The sequence below is a fragment of the Olea europaea genome, chromosome 4 (genome assembly GCF_002742605.1).
Source record: "Olea europaea var. sylvestris chromosome 4, O_europaea_v1, whole genome shotgun sequence".
In the NCBI taxonomy this organism is placed as follows: Eukaryota; Viridiplantae; Streptophyta; class Magnoliopsida; order Lamiales; family Oleaceae; genus Olea; species Olea europaea.
The window spans coordinates 7,030,491-7,053,211 of record NC_036240.1 but is presented as its reverse complement, the minus strand read 5'-3'; the positions used below and the strand labels follow the sequence as shown (position 1 = coordinate 7,053,211).

Below are 22,721 nucleotides of genomic sequence, written 5' to 3'. Positions count from 1 at the left end.
CCATAGGCGATTTGCTTGAGCATAGCGTTGATGCAACAGCAGTGTTGCGATGCCTGAGGACTGTCGTTCACAGTTGCATGGTGGCATGGTAACAGCGGTGGGCTATATTGGCAGGCAGCAATTGTGGTGATGTGGGTGTGATTGTGACTTGAAGAAACTGTGTTGGCAGGCAGCAATTATGTGGTGTGAGTATGATTGTGACTTGAAGAATGAATAAAAGAATAAATTAGGGTTTGTTGTGGTAAGCGGGTGGGAAATGGGATATATCGATTTGAAAGAAAAAACCATACACTTGTAGGTGTAATTCCCACTTTTACTAAAGTCGAACTCCCAGTTAATAGCATCCCGTAATTCGACATATCCATTAACAAATCGAATAATGCTATTCATCTCCACATGTGTCAGAGCACCAGATTAGTGGCTACATGTTTTATTAAATGAGTCATATAACTTTTCATTTAAATGAATCTATCATTTAGGGTTTGTTTGAGCCCCTTTTTTTAAATGCATTTTCCAATAAAATTATGATAGAGGACGTGTGGTTAAAAAATAAAGAATGCTTTTAGTTTACTTGTAATATTATTTTATTCGAAAAATGTGTTATTGAAATTAGGTTAAATGACTATTAAAGAATTACGTTTGATAGAAAAAGTGAGATTCAAATAAGAGCTTAATGTTATGTAATTGCCATCTAGATGATGTTTATCAATAGTGGGATGAATAACATTATTTTAACAATATCCTAGCCCAATATACATGGTTTAAAATGTAAGCTCCACCTTTCACCCTACTTTTCAATTTCTTCCTGATCACAGAGAGTATAAAAGCTCAGCCATGTCGAAACAGGGCTTGACTTTTTAGTTTTCTTTTCTTATTTTTTTTCTTGGTATTTTCAAATAACTTTTATGAATGTGAATTTTCACTTACATCTTTTGTTGATTTGATTTTCTATAGGAGACAAAGATTAGTAGGGGAACAAGTTCAAGATATCGTCGAGTCTGCCAATAGTGGCGACAGTGAACTGTGTAGGCAACACGGGGTGAAGAACCTATATATCATATCAGTTAAGTAAATCAAGAAGCATCTCAACCGTCATCCATCAGTATGCGTCGACAAAATAGTGATGGCCATCGTCAAAAAGAGAAAGCCCGATCTTTGTAATAAAGTCATGCCCGCAGTCATCGTCTGCTAACGTAAACCTTGGCGCAGAAAGGATGGAGTTTTCATGTACTTTGCTCACATTTCTATATAAATTTTCAACCCTCTGTTGTTGTCCTACTTATGTGCTAATATCCACATAGAAGTATTCATATATGAATAGATACGTGTTGCCTCGTGGTTTTATTTGCTTCTCGTAAAATGCTATTACCTTGTTGTGGCATGTTGCTTTTTTTGTTTTCTATGAATTTGAATGCCAATCCTTGAACAAAATATGTCAAAGTCTTTAAATTGTAAACTAGTTCTTATGTTATTTTTTTCTTTGTTGTTTTTGCATAGTAGTTTAGTACATGTTTGTGTCATTGAGTAAGTTCCACCATCGATGTTGATTACATCTATGGATATGAAAGAACATGCCCGATTTATTTACTAATCATGGGTGTAAGGTAGCATAAGTTAGGAAAATATTTGCTCCCTTTCTTTACCTTCCTTTTCTATAACATAAATGTTATTAAGAGCCATTCTTGATGAAAATAAAGAAGTTTGTGGTGTTGAATTGGACTCCCGATAGATAAAAGAATTCGAAAATACCCTTTATCTCATACTATTCTCTCTATACATAATTGAATCTTTTGGGAAAAAAAACACAAAAATATTTTAAATCAAATTTAAAGTGACGTGTTATTATTACTTATCCCTTGTTTGATGTCTTTCTTTTTATTTTTTCAAAAAACAATGTTTTTTTGTAACAAATTGATTATAAGATATGACAATAATGAAATAAGCAAGAGCAAAAAATAAGAATATCATGATTATGTGGAACCCAAGATAAAAAAACCATATGTAGAAGAGGAGAAATTCAATGTAATTGTATTTACAGCAAGATTTCAATACTTTTAATTAAGATCTAAAACTATTAAAATATTTTATAAATGTTATGGAAACAATACAAGCCGTGATTTATATATATCAAGCCCGAAAAATCAAGTCGTAGATGAATAGGAGTCCAAAAAGGCATCAAAACACGAAACGGGCCGGGGTCAGATAACCCTATTGCTCAAGCGACAGGAGAGCGATAGGATGGCGACAACTCTGTTGCTTACTTGTCCATCGAGCGATAAGCCTCTGTAGAAAAATATGCAGGTGCCACTCGAATCGCCAGCCAGTAGCAGATTAGCAAAAATAAGATGACTTTTCCTTTCGGCCCATAATTCTGATCTCTTCAAGACCACTTCAATGAAACCTCCAATACCCACTAGAATTTGAATCAAACTATAATAAATCTCTACATTGAACCAAATTCCAATATATGAAATTTCAAAACACATATCTAAAGTAAACATCACTCATCCTTTTTTCCAAACAAGCCCCAATGGGCTAAATCAATGACAAACACCAACTAAATTCAAACAATGCTCAAATTTAGTAATGGGAAGTGATTTCATATCAGTAGGATTATCCTTGATATCAACCTTGCTCACTATATATCACCACAAGCAATCACATCATGCACAAAATGATACCTTAGATCAATGTGTTTAGTTCTTTCATGGAACTTCTGATCCTTAGTTTGAAAAATAGCATTCTAACTATCACAACATATTGTAAAGATCTGCAATTCTTCACTGATTTCACCTATCAATCCTCTCAATCACACAACCTCCTTACATATTTCTGTAATAAACATGTATCCAGCCTCTGTTGTAGATAAAACTACTGTATTTTGTAAAGTAGCTTTCCAACCAGTGGCGACCTTCTAGGGGTAAACTCATACCCTGTAAATAATCTCCTCTTATCAAAATTTCATGCATAATCTAAATTCACATATCCAATAATTTCATCTATATTTCTATCGAAATGTAAGCAAGCATTAGTAGAGCCCTTCAAGTATCTGGATATCCATTGCACTACTTTTCATTATTCCTTGCCAGGATTTACCATGTACCTACTAACTGCACTAACTGCATGTGCTAAATCTGGTTTTTTACAAGCTATATTATACATAAGCCAACCAACTGTACTGAAAGAAGGAACTCGAGACATATAATTAATATCTTCATCTGAATGAAGACACAATTCATATGATAATTTGAAGTGGGCAGCCAATGGAGTATCAACAGGCTTAGCATTCAGCATATTAAACATTTGAAGCATCTTCTCAATGTACACCTTCTGACTCAAATATAATTTGCCAGCTTTCTATTCAAACCTAAATCTTTGAAGTCAACACTTGGAATCTGCCTGTAGCGTTTGCTACCAATCTGGCCTTATACTTAGTATCTTCAATTCCTAATGTCCATTCCTTTTTTTTTGAATACCCACTTGTAGCGAAGAACCCTTTTGTCCTTAGGTAATTTCGCCAAGTCCCAAGTATTGTTTTTATTCAATGACTCCATCTTCTCCTATATAGCAATCAATCATTTGCTAGAATAACTGCAATTGCCTGCCTTTGAATATGTACTAGACTCTTTAGTGGAATCAATATGGTCTGCCACATTCAAAGCATAAGCTACTGAATCTGTTTCTCCATACTTCTGTGGAGGTCTAATCTGTCTGCGAATATATTCTTAGCGATTGAATACTATGGTGTTGCTGGTGATGTAGGCTAAGTATTACTATCCATCAATTCTCGACTAAACTGATCTATAGTAGACTGTTTTGAAACCTTTAATTGTTCACCCGGATCAATTTTCAACTCCATCTGAGTTGAAAGATTTTGCTTCTCAATTTTATCAGAATCCCACGAGGTGAACCATGAGTCATAGCAAATTCATCAAATACTATATTTCTACTAACCACAACATTTCTAGTCTTAGGACACCATAATTTATACTTTTTCCCACCTAATTTATATCCAAGAAAGATACATTTTCTTAACACAGGCTTCAACTTCCCAATATCGACATGAGCATAAGCAGGACATTCAAATATTTTTTAAATCTGAATAATAAGAAGGTTTATCAACCATATCTCTCATGGTGTCATTTTTCCAATAGCAGTTGAGGATGAATGATTAATCAAAAAACAAGCTGTAATACTAGCTTCGGCCCAAAAAATCTTAGACAATCCAGAATTCGAAAACATACTACGAACCTTTTCTATGAAAGTTCTATTCATCCGTATTGCCATACTATTCTGTTGAGAAGTTCCAGGCATTATCAAGTGTCTCAAGATACCTTAAGCCATGTAGAAGTGGTTGACTTTATTTGAACAAAACTCCAACCCATTATCTATGCCCAGACGTTTCACCTGCTTTCTAGTCTATTTTTCTATTAATGTATTCAACTCCTTGAAGGTCTCAAACACATCATTCTTCTATTTCAAAAAGAATACCCAAACTTCCCTGGAGAAAATCATCAATCACTTTCAACAAGTAATAAGTCCCTCATTTTAAAGGCAACCTAGTCTGTCCCTAAATATCTAAATGGATATGTTTAAGTGTTCCGTTTGTGTTGTGTCTTCTTTTAGTGAATTTCACTCTTTTCTGTTTCTCAAAGACATAATACTTACAAATTTCATATTACTGTCTTCTATCTATCAAGAAGTCCCCTAATACTCAACTTTGCCAAGTGCCTAAGTCGCATAGTAACTTTCTCATCAGTTAAAGAAGAAGTAGGAACTGTTGCATCTCCTGTAACTGTAGAACCCTGCAAAATGTACAACTATGTAGTGTTTTTCTGTCCTTTCATGACAACAAGAGTGCTCGACTCACTTTCAAAACTCTAATATATTTATGACCCTTTGAGTCAAGTGTACTAAAAGAGATGAAATTTTGCTTCAGTTTTGGAATGTTCCTGATGTCTGTAAGTGAGCTAATAACACCATCGAACATTTTTATTCAGATTGTACCAACTCCAATAATTTTGCAATGAGCGTTGTTTTCCATCATTATTGCACCTCTCGAAACTTTTTTATATGTTGTAAACTAGTCTCTGGTGGGACACATATGAAAAGTACCAATCGAGTTAAGAACCTCTTCCTTATAACGTTTGGAACCCATGTAGAAATCACAAGAGACTTTCCTTCACTTTGTCCGTCTTCCACAATATCAACCTCCACTATGTTAACAAATTGCTTTCCTTTTTAAGTAGTACCAAGAGCTTTATTTTTTTTTCCAATGGATAGCAATCAGCTCTAATATACCCCTTCTTCTTATAATAATGACATAGTTTCTTTGCATGTCTGGATTTTGATCTGTCCTCATATTCCTACCAAGATTCCTATCTTGATTTCTCCTATGAACAACCAGGCTTTTAGCCTGACTCCCAGATCATCCAGCAAGATGCCTTATCTTTTTCTTAGATAGTAAAACATCATAGACATCTTTTCTTTAAAAGTCACATATGACAGCAACAGTGAACATAATAACATCAATGCAAAGATCTCTTCATCATATTTAATCTCCAGTATCTCCAAATTGACTAGACTTCTTTGAACATAGTTAAGCAATCATCCAATGACGCACCTTCGGACATCCGTGAGAATACAAGCGTTGAGTGATGTTTCAAGAGTAACATGCTGATCAAGCTCTTGGTCATAAAAAATTGCTCCAACTTCAATCACAATGTAGCGGCGGCATTTTTCTCTTTTAGAACATCCTAGATAATTTGATTTGATAAATGTAGATGAATTTAGGATTGAGATTTTTTATCCCTACTTTGATTTTCATCCTGCGTTCAGGTTGAAGGCATCTTATCAAAGTCAAACAAGGCTTCTTCCAAATCCATCTGCATGAGAATTGTTTGCATCTTCACTTGCCATAAAGTAAATCTCGTGTTTCGATCCAATAGGGAAATATCATATTTTATCGTTGTCATACTGAATAATCAACCTTGCTATAATACCACTTGTTAAGAATTGATCGCAAGATAATGAAATTAATGAAATAAACAAGAAAAATATAAGAACTCCAAGATTTATGTGAAAACCCAATATAGGGAAAAATCACAAACAGGGGAGGAGAAATTCACTATAATCAATAGTAATTGTACTTACAACAAGATCTTAATTCTCTCAATTAAGATTTAAAATTTTAAGATGTTGTATAAATGTTATGGGAACTATATAAATCAAGTTGTAGATGAAAGGGAATCCAAAAATGTGTTAAAATGAGAAATGAGTTTGGGTTGGATAACCTTGTTGCTCAAGCAACAAGAGAGCTATAGGCGACTGACAGCTCTATCGCTCGAGCGCCAGGCAAGCGACAAGTCTTTGTAGAAAAACATGCAGGTGCCGCTCGAGCGGCCTAGCAAAAATGCACAGACTTTTCTTTCTAGTCTATAATTTTGAATTCTTCAAAACCATTTTAACCAAAACTCCAATACCCACTAAAATTTGGGTTAAACTACAACAGTTTTGAATAGTGATTTTTAGCAGAATGTCTGGTAAAATATAGGGAAAAATTTTGTTTACGTGCAAAATATTTTATTGTGTGAATGTGTGGTTGAAAAGGAGTTTGTAAAAAAAAAAAAGGTTTTCAAGTAATGGCTGTCAAACAGGCTCTAATATTCATATGCGAAAGGCACAATCTTCATTTTCTCCTAAATAAAAAAACTTCATCGACTCCAATTGTAAGAGAATGCTTGACTTTTGGTAATTTTTCCTCTAACAAAGATAAAAAAATCCCATTGACATGGTTAATCCAATACATATTGTATCAACATCTGGTCGCGCAAATTGTATAGTATCATAAATAGCTACTCTAGGTATTTCCTATCCGTCAAGAGAGTTTATTTTCTAATTGTGGGTGTAAGGAAGCATAAATTAGGAAAATATTTGTCTGTAACATCATAGTTCTGCTGTGTAACTAGCATTTTTCATTGTACTGGCTAGCAATGCAATGCTCTTCCTATCTTACAATTTCTTTGGTCTTTTGGTGTGGATTTTTGTAATCCTTTTCAACGGAAAGTATACGACTGTCGAATTTTATCTTATGAGTTCTGATATAGGTATTTTTTCCCTCCAACCGTTGTGATATTGTGGCATTTTTGCTAATTCTTGTCTTGTGCACTTGCAGATAATGCTGGGGTCATTGTGAATTCTAAGGGTGAAATGAAATGATTTTGCAAAAGTTGGTTGAATTGCTTTTCTGATTTCTGTTTATGAAAAGTCGTCCTTGAATATTGATAGTAAGTGTTGATTGTTGTGTGTTTCTTATCATTCATTCTACATATCGGCATTTGTAGATTCTGCCATCACCGGTCCAATTGGGAAAGTGTGTGCTGATCTTTTGCTTAGGATTGCAAGTGTCGCCAAAGCTATTGTCTATACATGAACTTTTGAAGTCATCTAAAAGTTGTGTTTCTTTCTTTGATTAAATTTGTTTTCGTTTTAGTGATATAGGAACTGTTATTGGCAATGGCATCTTTGTAATAGCTAAGCAATTATCTTCTATTAAGACAAATAGAAAAGTTATTATCCTCTACTAAGGAAGTAAGGGCCACTTTTGAGTTCATTTTTTATTTTCTATTTTAAGAGTCCATTTCAAGATTTCTAAAAACGTGTTTGGTTTGTTATTTTGAAAAATTATTTTCAAAATAGAAAACTAAAAAACATTTTTATTTTTAAAATTCTTTTATTGCATTTTATTTTATTGATTTGATTATTCAGTAAAAAAAAGAACAATCTTACATTAATATTGTAACAACCAACCTCTTTATCTAAACTGTTAACTTATGTACTATTCGCTATGAAGAGTCTGAATCTATTTTACCCTTCACGAATTTCTATCGTGTACTCAAGATTCGAATCTTGTTGTTTCCCTCAACTTTGATACCAAATGGATAACTTTGTAACGAATGAGCTTACCCAAGCCGTCAATTTACATGTTGTCCGCTCTGGGAAAGCTTGAGTCCTTCTTATCATTTACGAATTTCTATCACGCCTCCAGGATTCAAATACATGACTTATCATTAAGAGAAACTTAAGATAAATTCTGGTATCAATTGAGCTTATCAAGTATTATATACATTTTAAATTGGTAATCTTATAATATTTATTTCTTACTAAAAAATTAGAATAAAAACAATAATAAGTTAATTTCAAAATATAGGAAATAAAAATAAAAACAAATGCGTGGACTAAAATATATTTCTCTGTATTTATTTTTACATTTTTAGAATTTTTTATTTAAATAATTTTTAAGTGCTCGAACAATTTTTATTTTTCTTGAAATTTTTATAATCTTTATTTTTTTAGTATTTTAATTTTAATTTTAATTTTAACTTTTTAGAATTTAGAATTTATTAATGTTATTTTTTGAATTTGCTTTTTGAATTTTAATTTTTAAAATATTATTTATTAGAATTTATATTTATATTTATATTTTTTAAAATTTTTAATTTTTAATATTTTAATTAAATAAAATTTTATTTTTAAACGCTCATTTTCCATGTTTGATTTTGATTTTGATTTTTTTATTTTTTCCAAAATTTTCACTGACATCACTCAAAACATCAAAAATGCGTTTTGAGTTTTATGTTATAAATTTATACTTGTTTTTAAAAATACATTTTTAGAAATATTAGACCAAATACTTTTTTTTTAGTATTTTACAAACTGAAAATTGAAAACGGCTTGAAAATAGTAAACCAAATGCACCCCAAATTTTTTATTGTTATCAATTTTCAGTTTGCAAGTTGGTTTTGTTTGTGCATCCTATGGACTAGTATGGTTAGGGCATGTTTGACATGTTGTATTAGATAGTATTGTTCAGTGTAATAAATGATTAATTTTTATTTTATTTTATGTTACAAACGTGTCATTATAATTGTTTTTACGTTTTTGTCAATGTGCAAACACTTGTGACTTCTGTTCGATAGGGTGAATCCTAGAGAATGTATATTAATTTCAATTATGGATTGTATTTTATTTTATTTTATCCTATTACATTCTAAAGACGGCACCTCTTGGGAACTACTAGTCACATATAGAGTGGCAAACGATTCGTTTGGATTCATGAGTCTGGTCTTTTTTTCAGGTGTTTAGGACGTGGTTTTAAGGGATATTCACTTTTGGCATATGCTGATTCAGATTTTCGGGGATAATTTCATACTACAACTCTGTGCTGAAACTTCATGGCACCTTTGGTGTAATGCGCCAGGTGAAGTGTCATAGCGAATTAAGTAGCTCTAGAAGTATGTGTAAAAGCTCGTAAGATAATATAATTATTTGTGAGGCTAGCAACTAGAGTCGTGGACTAAGTGTTGCTTGTGAAGTACAGATCATTTGAACTCATGGATTGGTTTGTACTTTTGTTAATTTTTTTTACTAAATTTTAATTCATTTTTATTTTTTGCTTATTTTTTTACTTATTTTGTTAATATATTTTTTAAAAAGTACAAAAAAAAAAAAAGAAAACATGTTCACGAGACTCACAAATCTATGGATCTAATCAAGTCAATAATTTGAACAAGGATCAAGCTCAAGCTTGGCTTGTCCTTATAGTCGAGCCGATCAAGGGTGTTTAAGGCTCGAGCTAGTTGAACTAGGTCTATTGTCACTTCTAGTCATATTAGTGGCACTTATGATAAGTGGCATGAAATTCTTCCAAAAACACTAATACGTTAGTAAAATATCTTAAGAAAATAAATTCCTTTATAAATGAAAATATTGTTGGTTGATTAAGGCATACAAGATATCTTAAAATGGAATAAGATATTTTTCTCATGAACCAAACAAGCCTTTACAAACAAGGCTCGATGTGAAAATGGCATTTGGTGTCAGCCTCTAAACACCTTCAAATGGAAGCTACATACACATGGTGACATTTCTTTATCTTATAGGGCATTTTCCCTTTCAAAAACAGTGTGTTTGGCTAAGTTTAATTATTATTTAAGGTTCTTTCAAGTGACTTTTTATTTTAAAAAATTATATTTGAGGTGTCCAACTTAGTAGAAATGTAACAAGTAGGTCATCAACCAATTATTTGGCTACTTCAGTCCTTAATGAACAATTTTACCCTTATATTTGATTGAAAACTCAAGATTTTAATAGATGACTATTTTATCCTTATATTTAATCAACAAAAATGATAAAATGAATTAATGAAAATGTAAACCACCAACTATTATTAATTTTATTTTGTTTAACAAAGCAATGGGTAAAGTTGTTTTTTCAACAAAAAATAAAATAAAATTGAGGTTTTAATTAAATACAAGCTTAAAATCGTAAAATGAGGATTCAAATATGGGTAATTATATTCACACACCACCGTTTTTGTTTGTTGAACCAATATTTAATTGCAATAAAGTTCCTTAATATTTATTTATTGTTCATTTATATCCTCAACTTTTTTGTGTCGCATTTTTTTTTTTCAATTAGTTAGTAAATCTTGTCACGACAATGGTTTCTATTCAAATAGTTTGTTAGCGTGCTTTGAAATGAGGAGAATATTTTGTCAAGATTTTGTATTTTCAGAATTTTTTGCTTAAATAAAAATATAAGGGGTATATAAGTCCTTTTCATGCGATGTGACAAATTTTTTGAATGAAAATCGCCACCAAGAACATGATGTACTAATTAATTGAAAGTTGAATATAAGATTAAAATTTAAAAAAGGTTGAGAACAAAAGTGCAATAATGAGCAAAGATTTACCTTCTAATATTACAAGAATGGAAAGTTGAGGACTAAGGCTGCTAAAATATTGGGTTGGAGATTTACTACATTTTCAATAAGTTGGTGACCCATCTATAAATTATCCTTTGCTTCTAAATAATAAAAATTTAGCCCCTTGTTTTACTTTCTTTATTATAAAAATCATTATTTTTCATAACGATACATTCATATAATAAAATATTTTGTACGTAAATTCAAATTTTTTTCTATTTTTAGCTACATATTTTTCAAAAAATCAATATTGAAAATATTTTTTTCCCTCAATTTCTCTTTATAATGGCCATCAAACATGGCTCACTTATTTTGATTCACACTATTATGAAACATATATCTTATGCGAAAAAAAAAGCTTAGAAGCATAGGCAAACAAGGTCTTAGGTAGCAACAAGAACAAGCGAGCTGTCCCTCTTCTCACCATTCTAACTTCTCTTCCAATCAAACCTTCGACCCCTCACCTATCAGCTGGTAAACTGACTCTCTCTCTCACTCTCTCACACACACAAAACACACACTGACCCTTCTTTCTCTCACTAGAATCACATCTCCACTTGTACATAAATCCCTTGTTTCCCATCTCTGCAATTCGCTCAGCAGCCTATCTTTCTTTCTTCTTTATCTTCGTTGTTTGTTTCTCCTCTTGCCATGGCTTCCAACACCATGGCTGGTGGCCTTGTTGCTGGTTCTTATGCACGTAACCAACTCCATGTTTTGCATGGTGATGAAGTAAGTATACACGTAAATTCTCGTGCTCTCTTTTTCCCCCCTTTTTTTTCGAATTTGGATGAATATATACTTTAAAACTCGTTGCTTATATGTAACACATCATTGTTTTAGTATTATGTATCATCGACTGTGCAGAATCTAATCATAGTGTATACTTATAAAATATTTACTAGGGGCCGGCTTTCGGGTTAAAAGAAAGAGTGAGACGTGAGAAAACTTTGTACTCTTTGTAATCAATTCTTCCATTTTCCATTAATCATTTCATATAGTATTTGATACAATTCTGAAGTATTCCCTTAGTAGATTCTTACTGTGCACTTTTTGTGTTGCTTCCGATAATGGATATAGGGTACTTTGACCCCCTCGATTACTGCTTCAACGACCATTCACTAGATTTATATAGTTATGACATTGAGGGTGAACTATTACTCGATTGTACATTGCGTGTGTCTAACTAGTTAGACTCGGGTTTTCTTGACAGGATGGTCGACCTCCGACACGCGAATCTACGACCAACAAAATATGTCGGATTTGTGGGGATGAGATTGGGTTCAAAGACAATGGTTTGCTTTTTGTGGCATGTTATGAGTGTGGATATCCAGTTTGCAAGGCATGTTATGAGTATGAGAGAAGCGAAGGCAACCAGAGTTGTCCTCAGTGCCACACTCGATACAAGCGTCACAAAGGTCATATAATATTAATATTGTCTATTTTAAAGGTACATTAGTTTATTGGACAAATATTTTTTCTTTGATAAAATTTATGAGAGGTTCGATTTTGATTTCACAGGTTGTCCTAGAGTTGTAGGGGATGAAGAAGATAATTTTGACGATGATTTTGAAGATGAATTTCAGCTCAAGACGGTAAATATAACTCGAGCCAACTCGTCCTCTTGTTGTACGAGAGTGATACAACACCTATTTATCATGTTGCAAATTTTTATAAAGTTAAATGTCGCATGTCTTATAATTTATTCACTATTTGATTTTATTAAAAATTAATTTTTTAATAGATATTAATAAAAGTTGATATATATAGTTAAGAAATTGTGGATCATGTGAATTGAATGATTAAAATTAAATATTGACTTTAATTTATAATTTATCGATTTTTTTTTAGCTATAAATCAAACATGAATTTATACATTAATATTAAATAAATTACCATGAGTCCTCAAAATAGACACAATACTTGAATTTGATTTTTATTTTATTTGATTTTACATTATTGTCTTGAAATAGTCAAAAGAGCACGGTGAAAATTATATTGATCTCTCTCTCTAAAATCCATGATAGATTTTTTTTTGTTATTTTTGACAACTTAGACCAGACTTATTTTGGAGTGTGATATATTGAGAATTGCTTTTCAAATTTAGCTTCTATTGATAAGGATTAAAATCACGTTTTTAAATTTTAATAAAAGTTAATGAAATATGTGACTGAAAAATTATGAATTTTATAAAATATGTAATTAAAATTAATTGTTGATTTTTAACTTAGATTAAAATATGAATTTTAATTTTTACCAAAAATATACTTAATAGTATTGTATAATAACAAATGATTGTTACATATACACTGCATTTTTTTTAATTCACCATATTTTAATTATATTAAATATCATTAACATTTATTCATTATCACACTTATATGTTTAACTTTTTTCTTCATCATATTCTTATTTTAACATTTCATTGATTAGAAAATTGTCCTTAATCATAATTTTCGCCCAAAAATATTGTTAACATGATGTGAAATGAGGGTCAAATATTTAATTGTATTTTTGCATTATTATTATTTTGCTTATTTATTAATATAATAGAGAATTTTTTTTTTGTTACTCTATTTGGGTCCCTTTTTTATTGAATAATGCATTTTTGGATAGTATATTGATAAAGAAAGTTTAGTTAAAAAATAAGATTTTTTTTTTTTGGATTTACATGTAATATTATTTTATTGAAAAATATGTGATTAAAAAAAGAGAAAAAATTATTTTGAAAATATGGGAATCAAACAAGGACTTAAAGAATTTTGAAGATAAATCACAAGAAAAAAACAATTTATTTATATTTGAGAATAATAAAACGAAAAAGAGTTTGAGATATAAATATGATAACATGTAAAAGTTATTAAATAAATAAATGTATAACAGTTATTAAAAATTGTGGTGTTTTTAGCCAATAACAAATTGGACAAAATGCATCTTAGCATCCTAAATCCACCAAATGTTTAGCCTCCATTTGACCCTCATTATTTGAATTTATAATGGGGAGGATATTATTTTTTTGAAGATTATGTGGTTGAAAAGTTTTCGATTTGAATGTAATAATATTTTATTGAAGATTGTGTAATTGAAAATAGGAGTGAGAAAAAAATAAATTAAATTGAATTGAATTGAGGAGTTTCAAAACGGGGGCTTAATATGTTGTTCCAAAGAGAATACCATTAGATTAAACGCAAGAAATTCAAAATTATCTTTGGCAGGAACAAAGGGACTGTAATCAGCACCAAATTCATACCAATGGGGCTGCCATTCCTTCTGTTGCAGGAAGTGGTAATCAAATATTATACCAAATATTTATGAGTTTCCCTGCAAATATTTTCTTGTGTAACTGACACTGATTGCCATATTGCATCCATATAGTTGAAGGAAAGGATTTTGAAGGTGAAAAAGAAACTTACAACAATGAAGAATGGAAGGAAAGAGTTGAAAAATGGAAAACTAGGCAAGAGAAGAGAGGTCTTGTTACAAAAGCAGATGACGGAGGAAATGATCAAGACGATGATGATTATCTGTAAGATTTTCACTTTCTCAGTTTTGCATTTTCTTGATTTTTTGTGTTATGGGGGTAATGCTTAAAGTTTTTTACGATTCATTGCTGATGGTATACTTTCCTGTTTTTCCTCAGTATTGCTGAAGCTCGGCAGCCACTCTGGCGAAAAGTCCCGATTCCTTCAAGCCTAATCAATCCCTATCGCATAGTCATCGTCATTCGTTTAATCATTCTATGTTTCTTTTTCCATTTTAGAATCTTAACCCCCGCATATGATGCCTATCCCTTATGGATTATTTCTGTGATATGTGAAATATGGTTCGGATTGTCCTGGATTCTCGATCAATTTCCCAAATGGTTTCCCATAAATCGCGAAACTTATCTTGATCGTTTGTCCTTGAGGTTTGAGCGGGAGGGTGAGCCTAACCGGCTTCTCCCGGTTGATGTCTTCGTTAGTACTGTTGACCCTCTTAAGGAACCACCCATTATTACTGCAAACACAGTCCTCTCAATCTTGGCCGTGGATTATCCAGTCGAGAAGGTGACTTGCTATGTGTCGGATGATGGAGCCTCGATGCTTCTGTTTGATACATTGGCTGAAACAGCTGAGTTTGCAAGGAGGTGGGTGCCATTTTGCCACACATACAGCATTGAACCTCGGACTCCAGAGTTCTACTTCTCTGAGAAAATTGACTACTTAAAAGACAAGGTACAGCCTACTTTTGTGAAGGATCGTAGGGCCATGAAGGTAAATAAGATAAACTCCATTCTTCTGCTATTCTTGGTGAATATAGTGGAATTAAATCATTCTTATACAATGTTTATGAATTGCAGAGAGAATACGAAGAGTTCAAAGTAAGAATTAATGCTTTGGTGGCTAAAGCACAAAAGAAACCAGAAGAAGGATGGGTAATGCAGGATGGAACTCCATGGCCTGGGAACAACACTCGTGATCACCCGGGAATGATTCAGGTTAATTAGTCAAAACTAGATCAGCTAACCTTTTGACAATGATCCTCTAAGTCCCTAATTACCTTCTTGAGAGTCGATTGCTGATGTTAAAAGTTCAGCTATATCAATAACTAAACAACTGTTTCTGACATTGTAGGTGTATTTGGGAAGTGAAGGTGCACTAGATGTTGAAGGTAAGGAGCTACCACGGCTAGTATATGTTTCACGTGAAAAACGACCTGGCTATCAGCACCATAAGAAAGCTGGTGCCATGAATGCACTGGTATGTAGCTGCTAAGTTAACATCCTGTCATTTCCTGTGGATCTGAAAGATTGATTTAGTGATGCTGACACTTGGGACTTTCTATATATTTGGTTTACAGGTTCGAGTTTCAGCAGTACTCACTAATGCACCTTTCATGTTAAATCTGGATTGTGATCATTACATTAACAACAGCAAGGCTATGAAGGAAGCGATGTGCTTTCTCATGGATCCTCAAATCGGAAAGAAGCTCTGCTATGTCCAATTTCCACAGAGATTTGATGGTATTGATCGTCATGATAGATATGCTAATCGCAATGTTGTATTCTTTGATGTGAGTTGAATTTCTCTCCATTTCGTCTTCTGGCACGCATCCCCTACTTTTTTAATACCCAATGGCAATGAAATATATCATATGAACCTAATGTAGGATAAGTAATTTTCTGTCAAATCTGAAAGTTGTGGAATTGCCTTTTTTGGAAACAGATCAACATGAAAGGCCTAGATGGTATCCAAGGGCCTGTATATGTTGGCACTGGGTGTGTTTTCAACAGGCAGGCATTGTATGGTTACGATCCACCTGTGTCTGAGAAGCGGCCCAAAATGACTTGTGACTGCTGGCCAAAGTGGTGCTGCTGCTGTTGTGGTGGCTCTAGGAAGAAGTCAAAGGCTAAGAAAAAAGGATTCAAGGCTATGCTTGGCCTTGGAGGATTATATAGTAAGAAGAAAATGATGGGCAAACATTACACAAGGAGATCGTCCGAAACAGCATTTGATCTTGAAGAGATTGAAGAAGGGCTTGAAGGATATGACGAGTTGGAAAAATCATCTCTCATGTCCCAAAAGAACTTTGAGAAACGGTTTGGAATGTCGCCAGTTTTCATTACTTCCACTCTTATGGAAGATGGTGGTCTCCCTGAGGGAACTAATCCGGGGTCTCTTATCAAAGAAGCCATTCATGTTATTAGTTGTGGATATGAAGAGAAAACTGAATGGGGCAAAGAGGTTAGTATTGACACTTGGCCTTTTGTGAAGTTTCAAAGTCTTTAACTTCTATTCTGACTGGTCAACAACAATATGATAAAAAATTGAATAAAATCTGATTGAAACTTGATATTTTCTTTAAGTATAATCAAAATTGTGTTACTCTATTAGAAAAGCAACCTCTCATAGACGCTTTTTATTCACAGATTGGATGGATTTATGGTTCAGTTACAGAAGATATTTTGACAGGCTTCAAGATGCATTGTAGAGGATGGAGGTCAGTGTACTGCTCACCCAAGCGACCTTGTTTCAAGGGATCAGCTCCAATCAATCTATCAGATAGGTTGCACCAAGTCCTGAGATGGGCTCTTGGTTCTGTCGAAATCTTCCTTAGTCGTCATTGTCCACTGTGGTATGGTTATGGAGGAAAGCTAAAATTGCTAGAGAGACTTGCTTATATTAACACCATTGTGTATCCATTCACTTCAATTGCTTTGATAGCCTATTGCACACTTCCAGCTGTGTGCCTTCTCACTGGAAAGTTCATCGTTCCAACTGTAAGTATTATTGATGCCTAACTATTACCCTAGAAGCACAAAAAGAGAGAAATTGTAATTGTAATTTACTGTCCCCTAATATATAGGGTTAGTTGAAATGTCATCGTAAGATTAGTAAGTGCATTTCTAATCAGAATCTATTGTCTTGAGCAGCTAAACAACCTGGCAAGCATATGGTTTATGGCTCTTTTCCTCTCCATCATAGTGACAGGTGTGCTTGAGCTCCGATGGAGTGGTGTAAGCATTGAGGACTGGTGGCGCAATGAGCAATTCTGGGTTATTGGTGGCGTCTCAGCACATCTTTTTGCAGTCTTCCAAGGTCTTCTCAAGGTCCTTGCCGGTGTTGACACAAACTTCACTGTAACAGCAAAAGCTGCTGATGATGCAGAGTTTGGGGAGCTCTACCTCTTCAAATGGACGACCCTTCTCATTCCACCAACCACTCTGATAATCCTAAATATGGTTGGTGTGGTAGCAGGAGTTTCTGATGCCATTAACAATGGATATGGTTCGTGGGGTCCTCTCTTTGGAAAGTTATTCTTTGCCTTTTGGGTTATTGTTCACCTCTATCCTTTCCTCAAGGGGTTGATGGGAAGGCAAAACAGGACTCCTACAATTGTTGTTCTCTGGTCAATTCTTCTAGCTTCAATCTTTTCACTTGTTTGGGTTCGAATTGATCCTTTCTTGCCCAAACAAACTGGCCCTATACTGAAACAATGTGGAGTGGAGTGCTAATTACTTTCCGTACTTAGCCACGTCAATCTTCAATACTACTGTCATTTTCCGTGTGTAGTTTCTTTAATTGCAAGTAATATTGTGTAGAAATTTTGGTAGCATTTCAATGGTGGCATATGTAAATTCTCAAAAATAAGAACCCGATTTCAATTTCCCTATGTATGCTGTTTACTTCTTAAACGATGTTAGATGGATATCAAATTATGATTTCATCTCAAGTTTTGAGATGGTTTTTAATGCTAGTACTCCTTTTCTGCTCCAATCAACCCGGTATATTATATGCATCGATTTTTGTATTCCCACTCAACTATCTCAGGGAAGAAAAACTTGGTCATAGTAGTAGTGCATTTGTACTGCCATGTTAATAATTGATCCATGTTCATAATTCTATAATTTTCTATCTGCTTCATATTTTCTAAATAGAATCAGATCATCAGCATCAATTGCTTTATTATCAATTATGATATCGAAAATGGCTAAAACGAATGCATCCATTTTCAGTATGTGATATGGTATGTGTGAAGCTAAAGGATAATGTTGTTGCATATTTATATCCCCATATCCTGGTATATGATACAGTGCATCAAGCCTGAGTCTTAGCTGACAATTCTTGTGCAACATAACGCATAGTAGGCCGCGACTCTGGTGAGGCCTGTGTGCATGCTAATACAATGGTTACTAAAAACACCACTCCGTCTGCTATTTGGCCAGTAGGAGGTGAAAGCCGTTGGTCGAGCAGATCTTTCAAAAACAAATCGGGATTACTTTGCAATGCTGCTGTTGTTGTTGAGGATGAAAGCGAAGATATGAACTCTCCTGGGTGCCGTCCCATCATTACTTCCAATGCCACCACTCCGAAGCTGTAAACATCACATTTCTCTGTAACCTTCATTGTAAGTGCTAGCTCTGCATTCCAAAAAAAAGTTAACTTGTTACCTTGTCTCAAAACACAGGTACGGGAAAATATTCTTGGAAAAAGCAACTACATACTTCCAAAGGAAGAGCAGACACTAAAGCAGAATAAGGATTGGGCAGTGGACAAGATACATATAATAGTACTAAATTACCAGGTGCCATGTAGCCATAAGAACCAGCAACTGTGGTCCAATTGGATGAATCCGAAACCAGTAGCTTTGCCGTGCCAAAATCTGAGAGCCGTGGCTCAAATTCTGACTCAAGTAGAATATTGTTGACTGATACATCCCGGTGGACAATAGGCGGAGAGCAGTCGTGATGCAAGTAAGCCAGTGCATGAGCCACTCCTTGGACTATTTTCAGCCTCATACCCCAGCCTAGTTCGAATGCCTCCATATCATCATGTAAAATTTTCCCCAAGCTACCCTTTTCTATATACTCGTAAACCAAATACATGAACCCTTTTCTGGAACAAAATCCATAGAGCTTGATTATGTTCCGATGCCGTATTTCTGTCAATGTTCGAATCTCATTCTCAAAACTCTGACAATTTGCCATCTGTACATCACTTGAGTCTGACAGGTTGAGCTTTTTAACTGCTACAATCTGCCCAGTTGTCAAAACTGCTCTATAAACACTTCCAAATCCTCAACTTCCAATGCAGTATTTAGCACTAAAATCTTCAGTTGCTTTGACAATATCTCCAATTGTAAATTTTCCTTCTCTTTCCCAAATGAGAGATTCCAAATTCTCAAATTCTGGTGCAGTTTTTGTTTCATCGTTAATTGGATTGGTCTTTGACCGAAAGATGAAACATCCAACAATAGTGATTGCCAAAATTATGAGGCTGACAACTGAAACAATTACAGCTATATGGAGTTTTCGATCATTATTCTGTGACCTGGAAGTTGAAGAGACCTCATCACAAGGAGATAACCCGTTTCCATTTCCACACAGACCAGAGTTCTCTATGAAAGCTTCTGCTGGTGCTTTCCTGAATGAATCACTAGTCGGGATTGGACCCGAAAAGTAATTGAAGGAGAAATCCATGAATCTCAAACTGACCATAGCAGATAATGCTGATGGGATTCTACCTGAAATCTTGTTATGTGACAGGTTCAGATTCTCCAAAGAGGTAAGCTTTCCCAAGTTTGGAGGAATTGTTCCTGAAAGTGAATTATTACTAAGGTCCAATAAGTACCGTAACCCATTTAAGTTACCAAGTTCTGACGGGATATTCCCTGATAAAATGTTGTTGCTCAAGTTCAAGAACTGCAAGCTCTCACAATTGCCTAGATCTTCCAAAATACCTCCTTTTATTTTGTTTGCTGACAAATCAAGATACTGGAGCTTTGTTAAGCGTCCAATAGTTCGAGGAATCTCTCCAGTCAATTGATTGTTGCTGAGATTGAGATTGAGCAATTCATTTAAATTTCCCAGTCCAACAGGAATTTCACCTATCAATTCATTCGAATCCAGATTTAGGACACGCAACTGTGTTAAATTGCCTATCTCAGCTGGAATCACCCCAGAAATTTTATTTTGATCCATCTGAAGATTTGTAAGCCTTTCATATTGTCCCCACTTAGTGGAAAGTTGGCCTGTGAATTGATTTCTGCTGAGAGAGATGAACTCGAGATTCGGATGAACTCCAAATGCCTCTGAAATATTCCCAGAAAATCGGTTGCCTTCAAGCCGTACTCTATTAAGGCTTGAGCAATTCTTCAGGCAACCGGGTAACCTTCCAGTAAAACTGTTGTTATTCACTGTAAATTGATTGAGAAGAAAGCCACTGCATAATCCAGATGGTAGTTCACCTGTGAAGCTATTATTTGAAAAACTAACATTTGCCAATTTGGGACTATTCTTTCCCAAGTCGTTGGGAATGATTCCTGAAAATTCATTAGAGAACAGGAAAAGAGTTTGCAGGGCACTGAGGTTTGAGATGGAATCTGGCAACTGCCCACTTAATTGGTTTGTGTTTACATCAAGCTTCTCTAGTAATGTTAAGTCTCCAATCTTAGGTGGAACAGTTCCAGTAAGACTGTTGGAGAAAAGTTGCAGGATCTGTAAATTTGTTAGGTTCTTGATCGTTTGAGGTATTATGCCTGAAAGCCGGTTTCTTGAAAGGTCCATCGACATCAAATTTTTCAGGTTTCCAATCTCAGGAGGGATGGAGCCTGAAAAAGTATTGTTGTATAGAAAAAGATATTTGAGATCCATCAGTAAGCCTATTTCAGATGGAATTTCCCCGGTGAAAAGATTATTTTGAAGCTGCAATGATATTAGTTGTGTCCAATTTGAGATGAAGTAAGGTGAAACATCACCAGATAGATTATTATCTGATAAACCCAACTCTCTCAACTTGGTCAGATTCGACAAGGACAAAGGCAAGGATTCAGTAAGTGAATTACTGGCAAAAGACAAATAGGTAAGGTTGGTGCACCAGCCAAGCTCGGAAGGAATTGTGGAATTCAGGTCATTCATTCGCAAATCTAGTTTCTGTAAATTCTTTAGTTGTCCTAAAGAAGAGGGTATCTTTCCTTGAAATGAATTGTTAAACAGCTCAAGAATTTCGAGATTAGGCATAGAGTTGAAAATATCAGGTACTAAGCCAGAATGTTTGTTGGTTGCTAATCGAAGATTTTTCAACTTTGACAGTTTGGTAAGATTTGATGATAATGGCCCTAGAAAGGAATTGGTAGAAAGGTTCAGATATTCAAGCTTGCCTAGATTAACGAATAATGATTCGGGAATTGGTCCGTTCAAGTGGTTTTGAGACAAATCAAGATAAGTAAGGTTCCAGCAACCAAGTATAAAATCTGGAAATCCTGAGGTGATTTCGTTGTAACCAAAGCTGAGATGTGTCAACAAAGGGAAGCTTGTGATTTGAGACCACTGGGGACTCATCAAGTAGTTTGATCCAAAATCCATGTGTTGTACCTTTTGAAGCTTCCCAATTTGATGTGGAACTTGACCTTTGAGATTGTTGTTGTACAAACTAATGTATTGAAGCTCTGTCAAATTTCCAATCTCCACTGGAATGATGTCCTCCAATACATTGTTACTCAAGTCCAAGGAATAGATATTGGAGACACTTCCAATACTAGATGGTATCGACCCGCTGAAATTGTTGAAACTGAGGTTGAGTCTCGTCAGGTTTGGAAATGCAATAAAATCAAGCTGGTCAAGGGTCCCAGAGAGGCTTGCATTGGATAAGTTTATCTCAGAAACCAATCCCCCGTTGTTGCAGAGAATTCCTGTCCATATGCAAGGATTTCGAAGATTTCCAAGGGACCATGAATTCAGAAGAGGAGAAGACAAGCTGTTCTTCCACTTCACAAGAGCCGCTGCTTCTGTTCTTGCAGACGACGTGATCTTCAGTGGATGTAAAGAGAAAAGCAGAACATGAAGAAGGAAAATAAAGGCTCCATGAGATGTTTTCATGGCTACAAATTTCTTAAGGTAAATTCAAATTTCTTTATTTCTTCCTTTATAAGCAGGAATCAATCACTGCTCAAAAGTGATAATGAAGATTTTGATGTGACACGCAAATTCTTAGTATGAACGGATGAAGAAAACCTGAATGGTTTGTCCAAATTGATGCTTAATGGTCAATAACTACTCCCTGTTTTAAACCATACATTGGTTTCAGCCTATACGAGTCGCAAGAAAAATTTAATACTTCGGAAATTATTTTAATTTTTTATTTTTTTTTGAAAAAGGCCATGTGTCGTGATATCTCTATGCAGATTATGGGAAGAATTCTTGAATATTAAAGTGGGAGACAGCGAAGAAATTGCTTTAGCTTTGAATTTGAGGAAATTGTCAAAGTTGCACCAAGTTGGCTGAAATAAAATAAAATGGAGCCTCATTTTGTACGTAAATTATGCAAAGTAGATTTCTTTTTGCCCACCCCATCAATTTTGTATCACATTTTCCGTAGAAGACATTTCAATGCAAAGTGATGGCGATGGAAGTTGGGACGAAGGAGAGGAATGGGGTTGGTGAGAAAAAATTAATGCTTCCCTGATATCCAGTTTCCAC

General features: G+C 34.3%; 2 protein-coding genes and 1 pseudogene across 2 annotated transcripts; 2 read left to right on the top strand and 1 right to left on the bottom strand.

Moving 5' to 3' along the window:
• Positions 1–618: 618 nt before the first annotated feature.
• Positions 619–9,203, top strand: LOC111392967 (annotated as a pseudogene).
• Positions 9,204–11,347: 2,144 nt separating this feature from the next.
• Positions 11,348–18,021, top strand: LOC111393442 (cellulose synthase A catalytic subunit 4 [UDP-forming]-like). The gene is made up of 12 exons (XM_023018975.1): positions 11,348–11,497; positions 11,979–12,183; positions 12,287–12,360; positions 13,981–14,050; positions 14,141–14,291; positions 14,406–15,018; positions 15,105–15,242; positions 15,379–15,504; positions 15,605–15,817; positions 15,970–16,488; positions 16,674–17,024; positions 17,178–18,021. Exons 1-12 carry the CDS (start codon positions 11,417–11,419, stop codon positions 17,757–17,759), a joined length of 3,123 nt encoding a protein of 1,040 aa, XP_022874743.1. The 5' UTR covers positions 11,348–11,416; the 3' UTR covers positions 17,760–18,021.
• A 99-nt stretch (positions 18,022–18,120) lies between these two features.
• Positions 18,121–22,327, bottom strand: LOC111393444 (MDIS1-interacting receptor like kinase 2-like). Its single transcript, XM_023018976.1, has 2 exons — positions 18,827–22,327; positions 18,121–18,665 (listed from the first exon to the last, which is right to left on the bottom strand). The coding sequence occupies exon 1, from the start codon at positions 22,119–22,121 to the stop codon at positions 19,323–19,325; it is 2,799 nt and encodes a 932-aa protein (XP_022874744.1). The 5' UTR covers positions 22,122–22,327; the 3' UTR covers positions 18,121–18,665; positions 18,827–19,322.
• Between the last annotated feature and the right edge of the window lie 394 nt (positions 22,328–22,721).

Bases quoted from the DNA above. Each gene is read 5' to 3' on its own strand.
- LOC111393442 (XM_023018975.1), top strand. From the start codon at position 11,417: ATGGCTTCCAACACCATGGCTGGTGGCCTTGTTGCTGGTTCTTATGCA. The intron at 14,051-14,140 runs GTAATCAAATAT...GCATCCATATAG, and splicing joins TCCTTCTGTTGCAGGAAGTG to TTGAAGGAAAGGATTTTGAA. The intron at 15,243-15,378 runs GTTAATTAGTCA...CTGACATTGTAG, and splicing joins ATCACCCGGGAATGATTCAG to GTGTATTTGGGAAGTGAAGG.
- LOC111393444 (XM_023018976.1), bottom strand. From the start codon at position 22,121: ATGAAAACATCTCATGGAGCCTTTATTTTCCTTCTTCATGTTCTGCTT.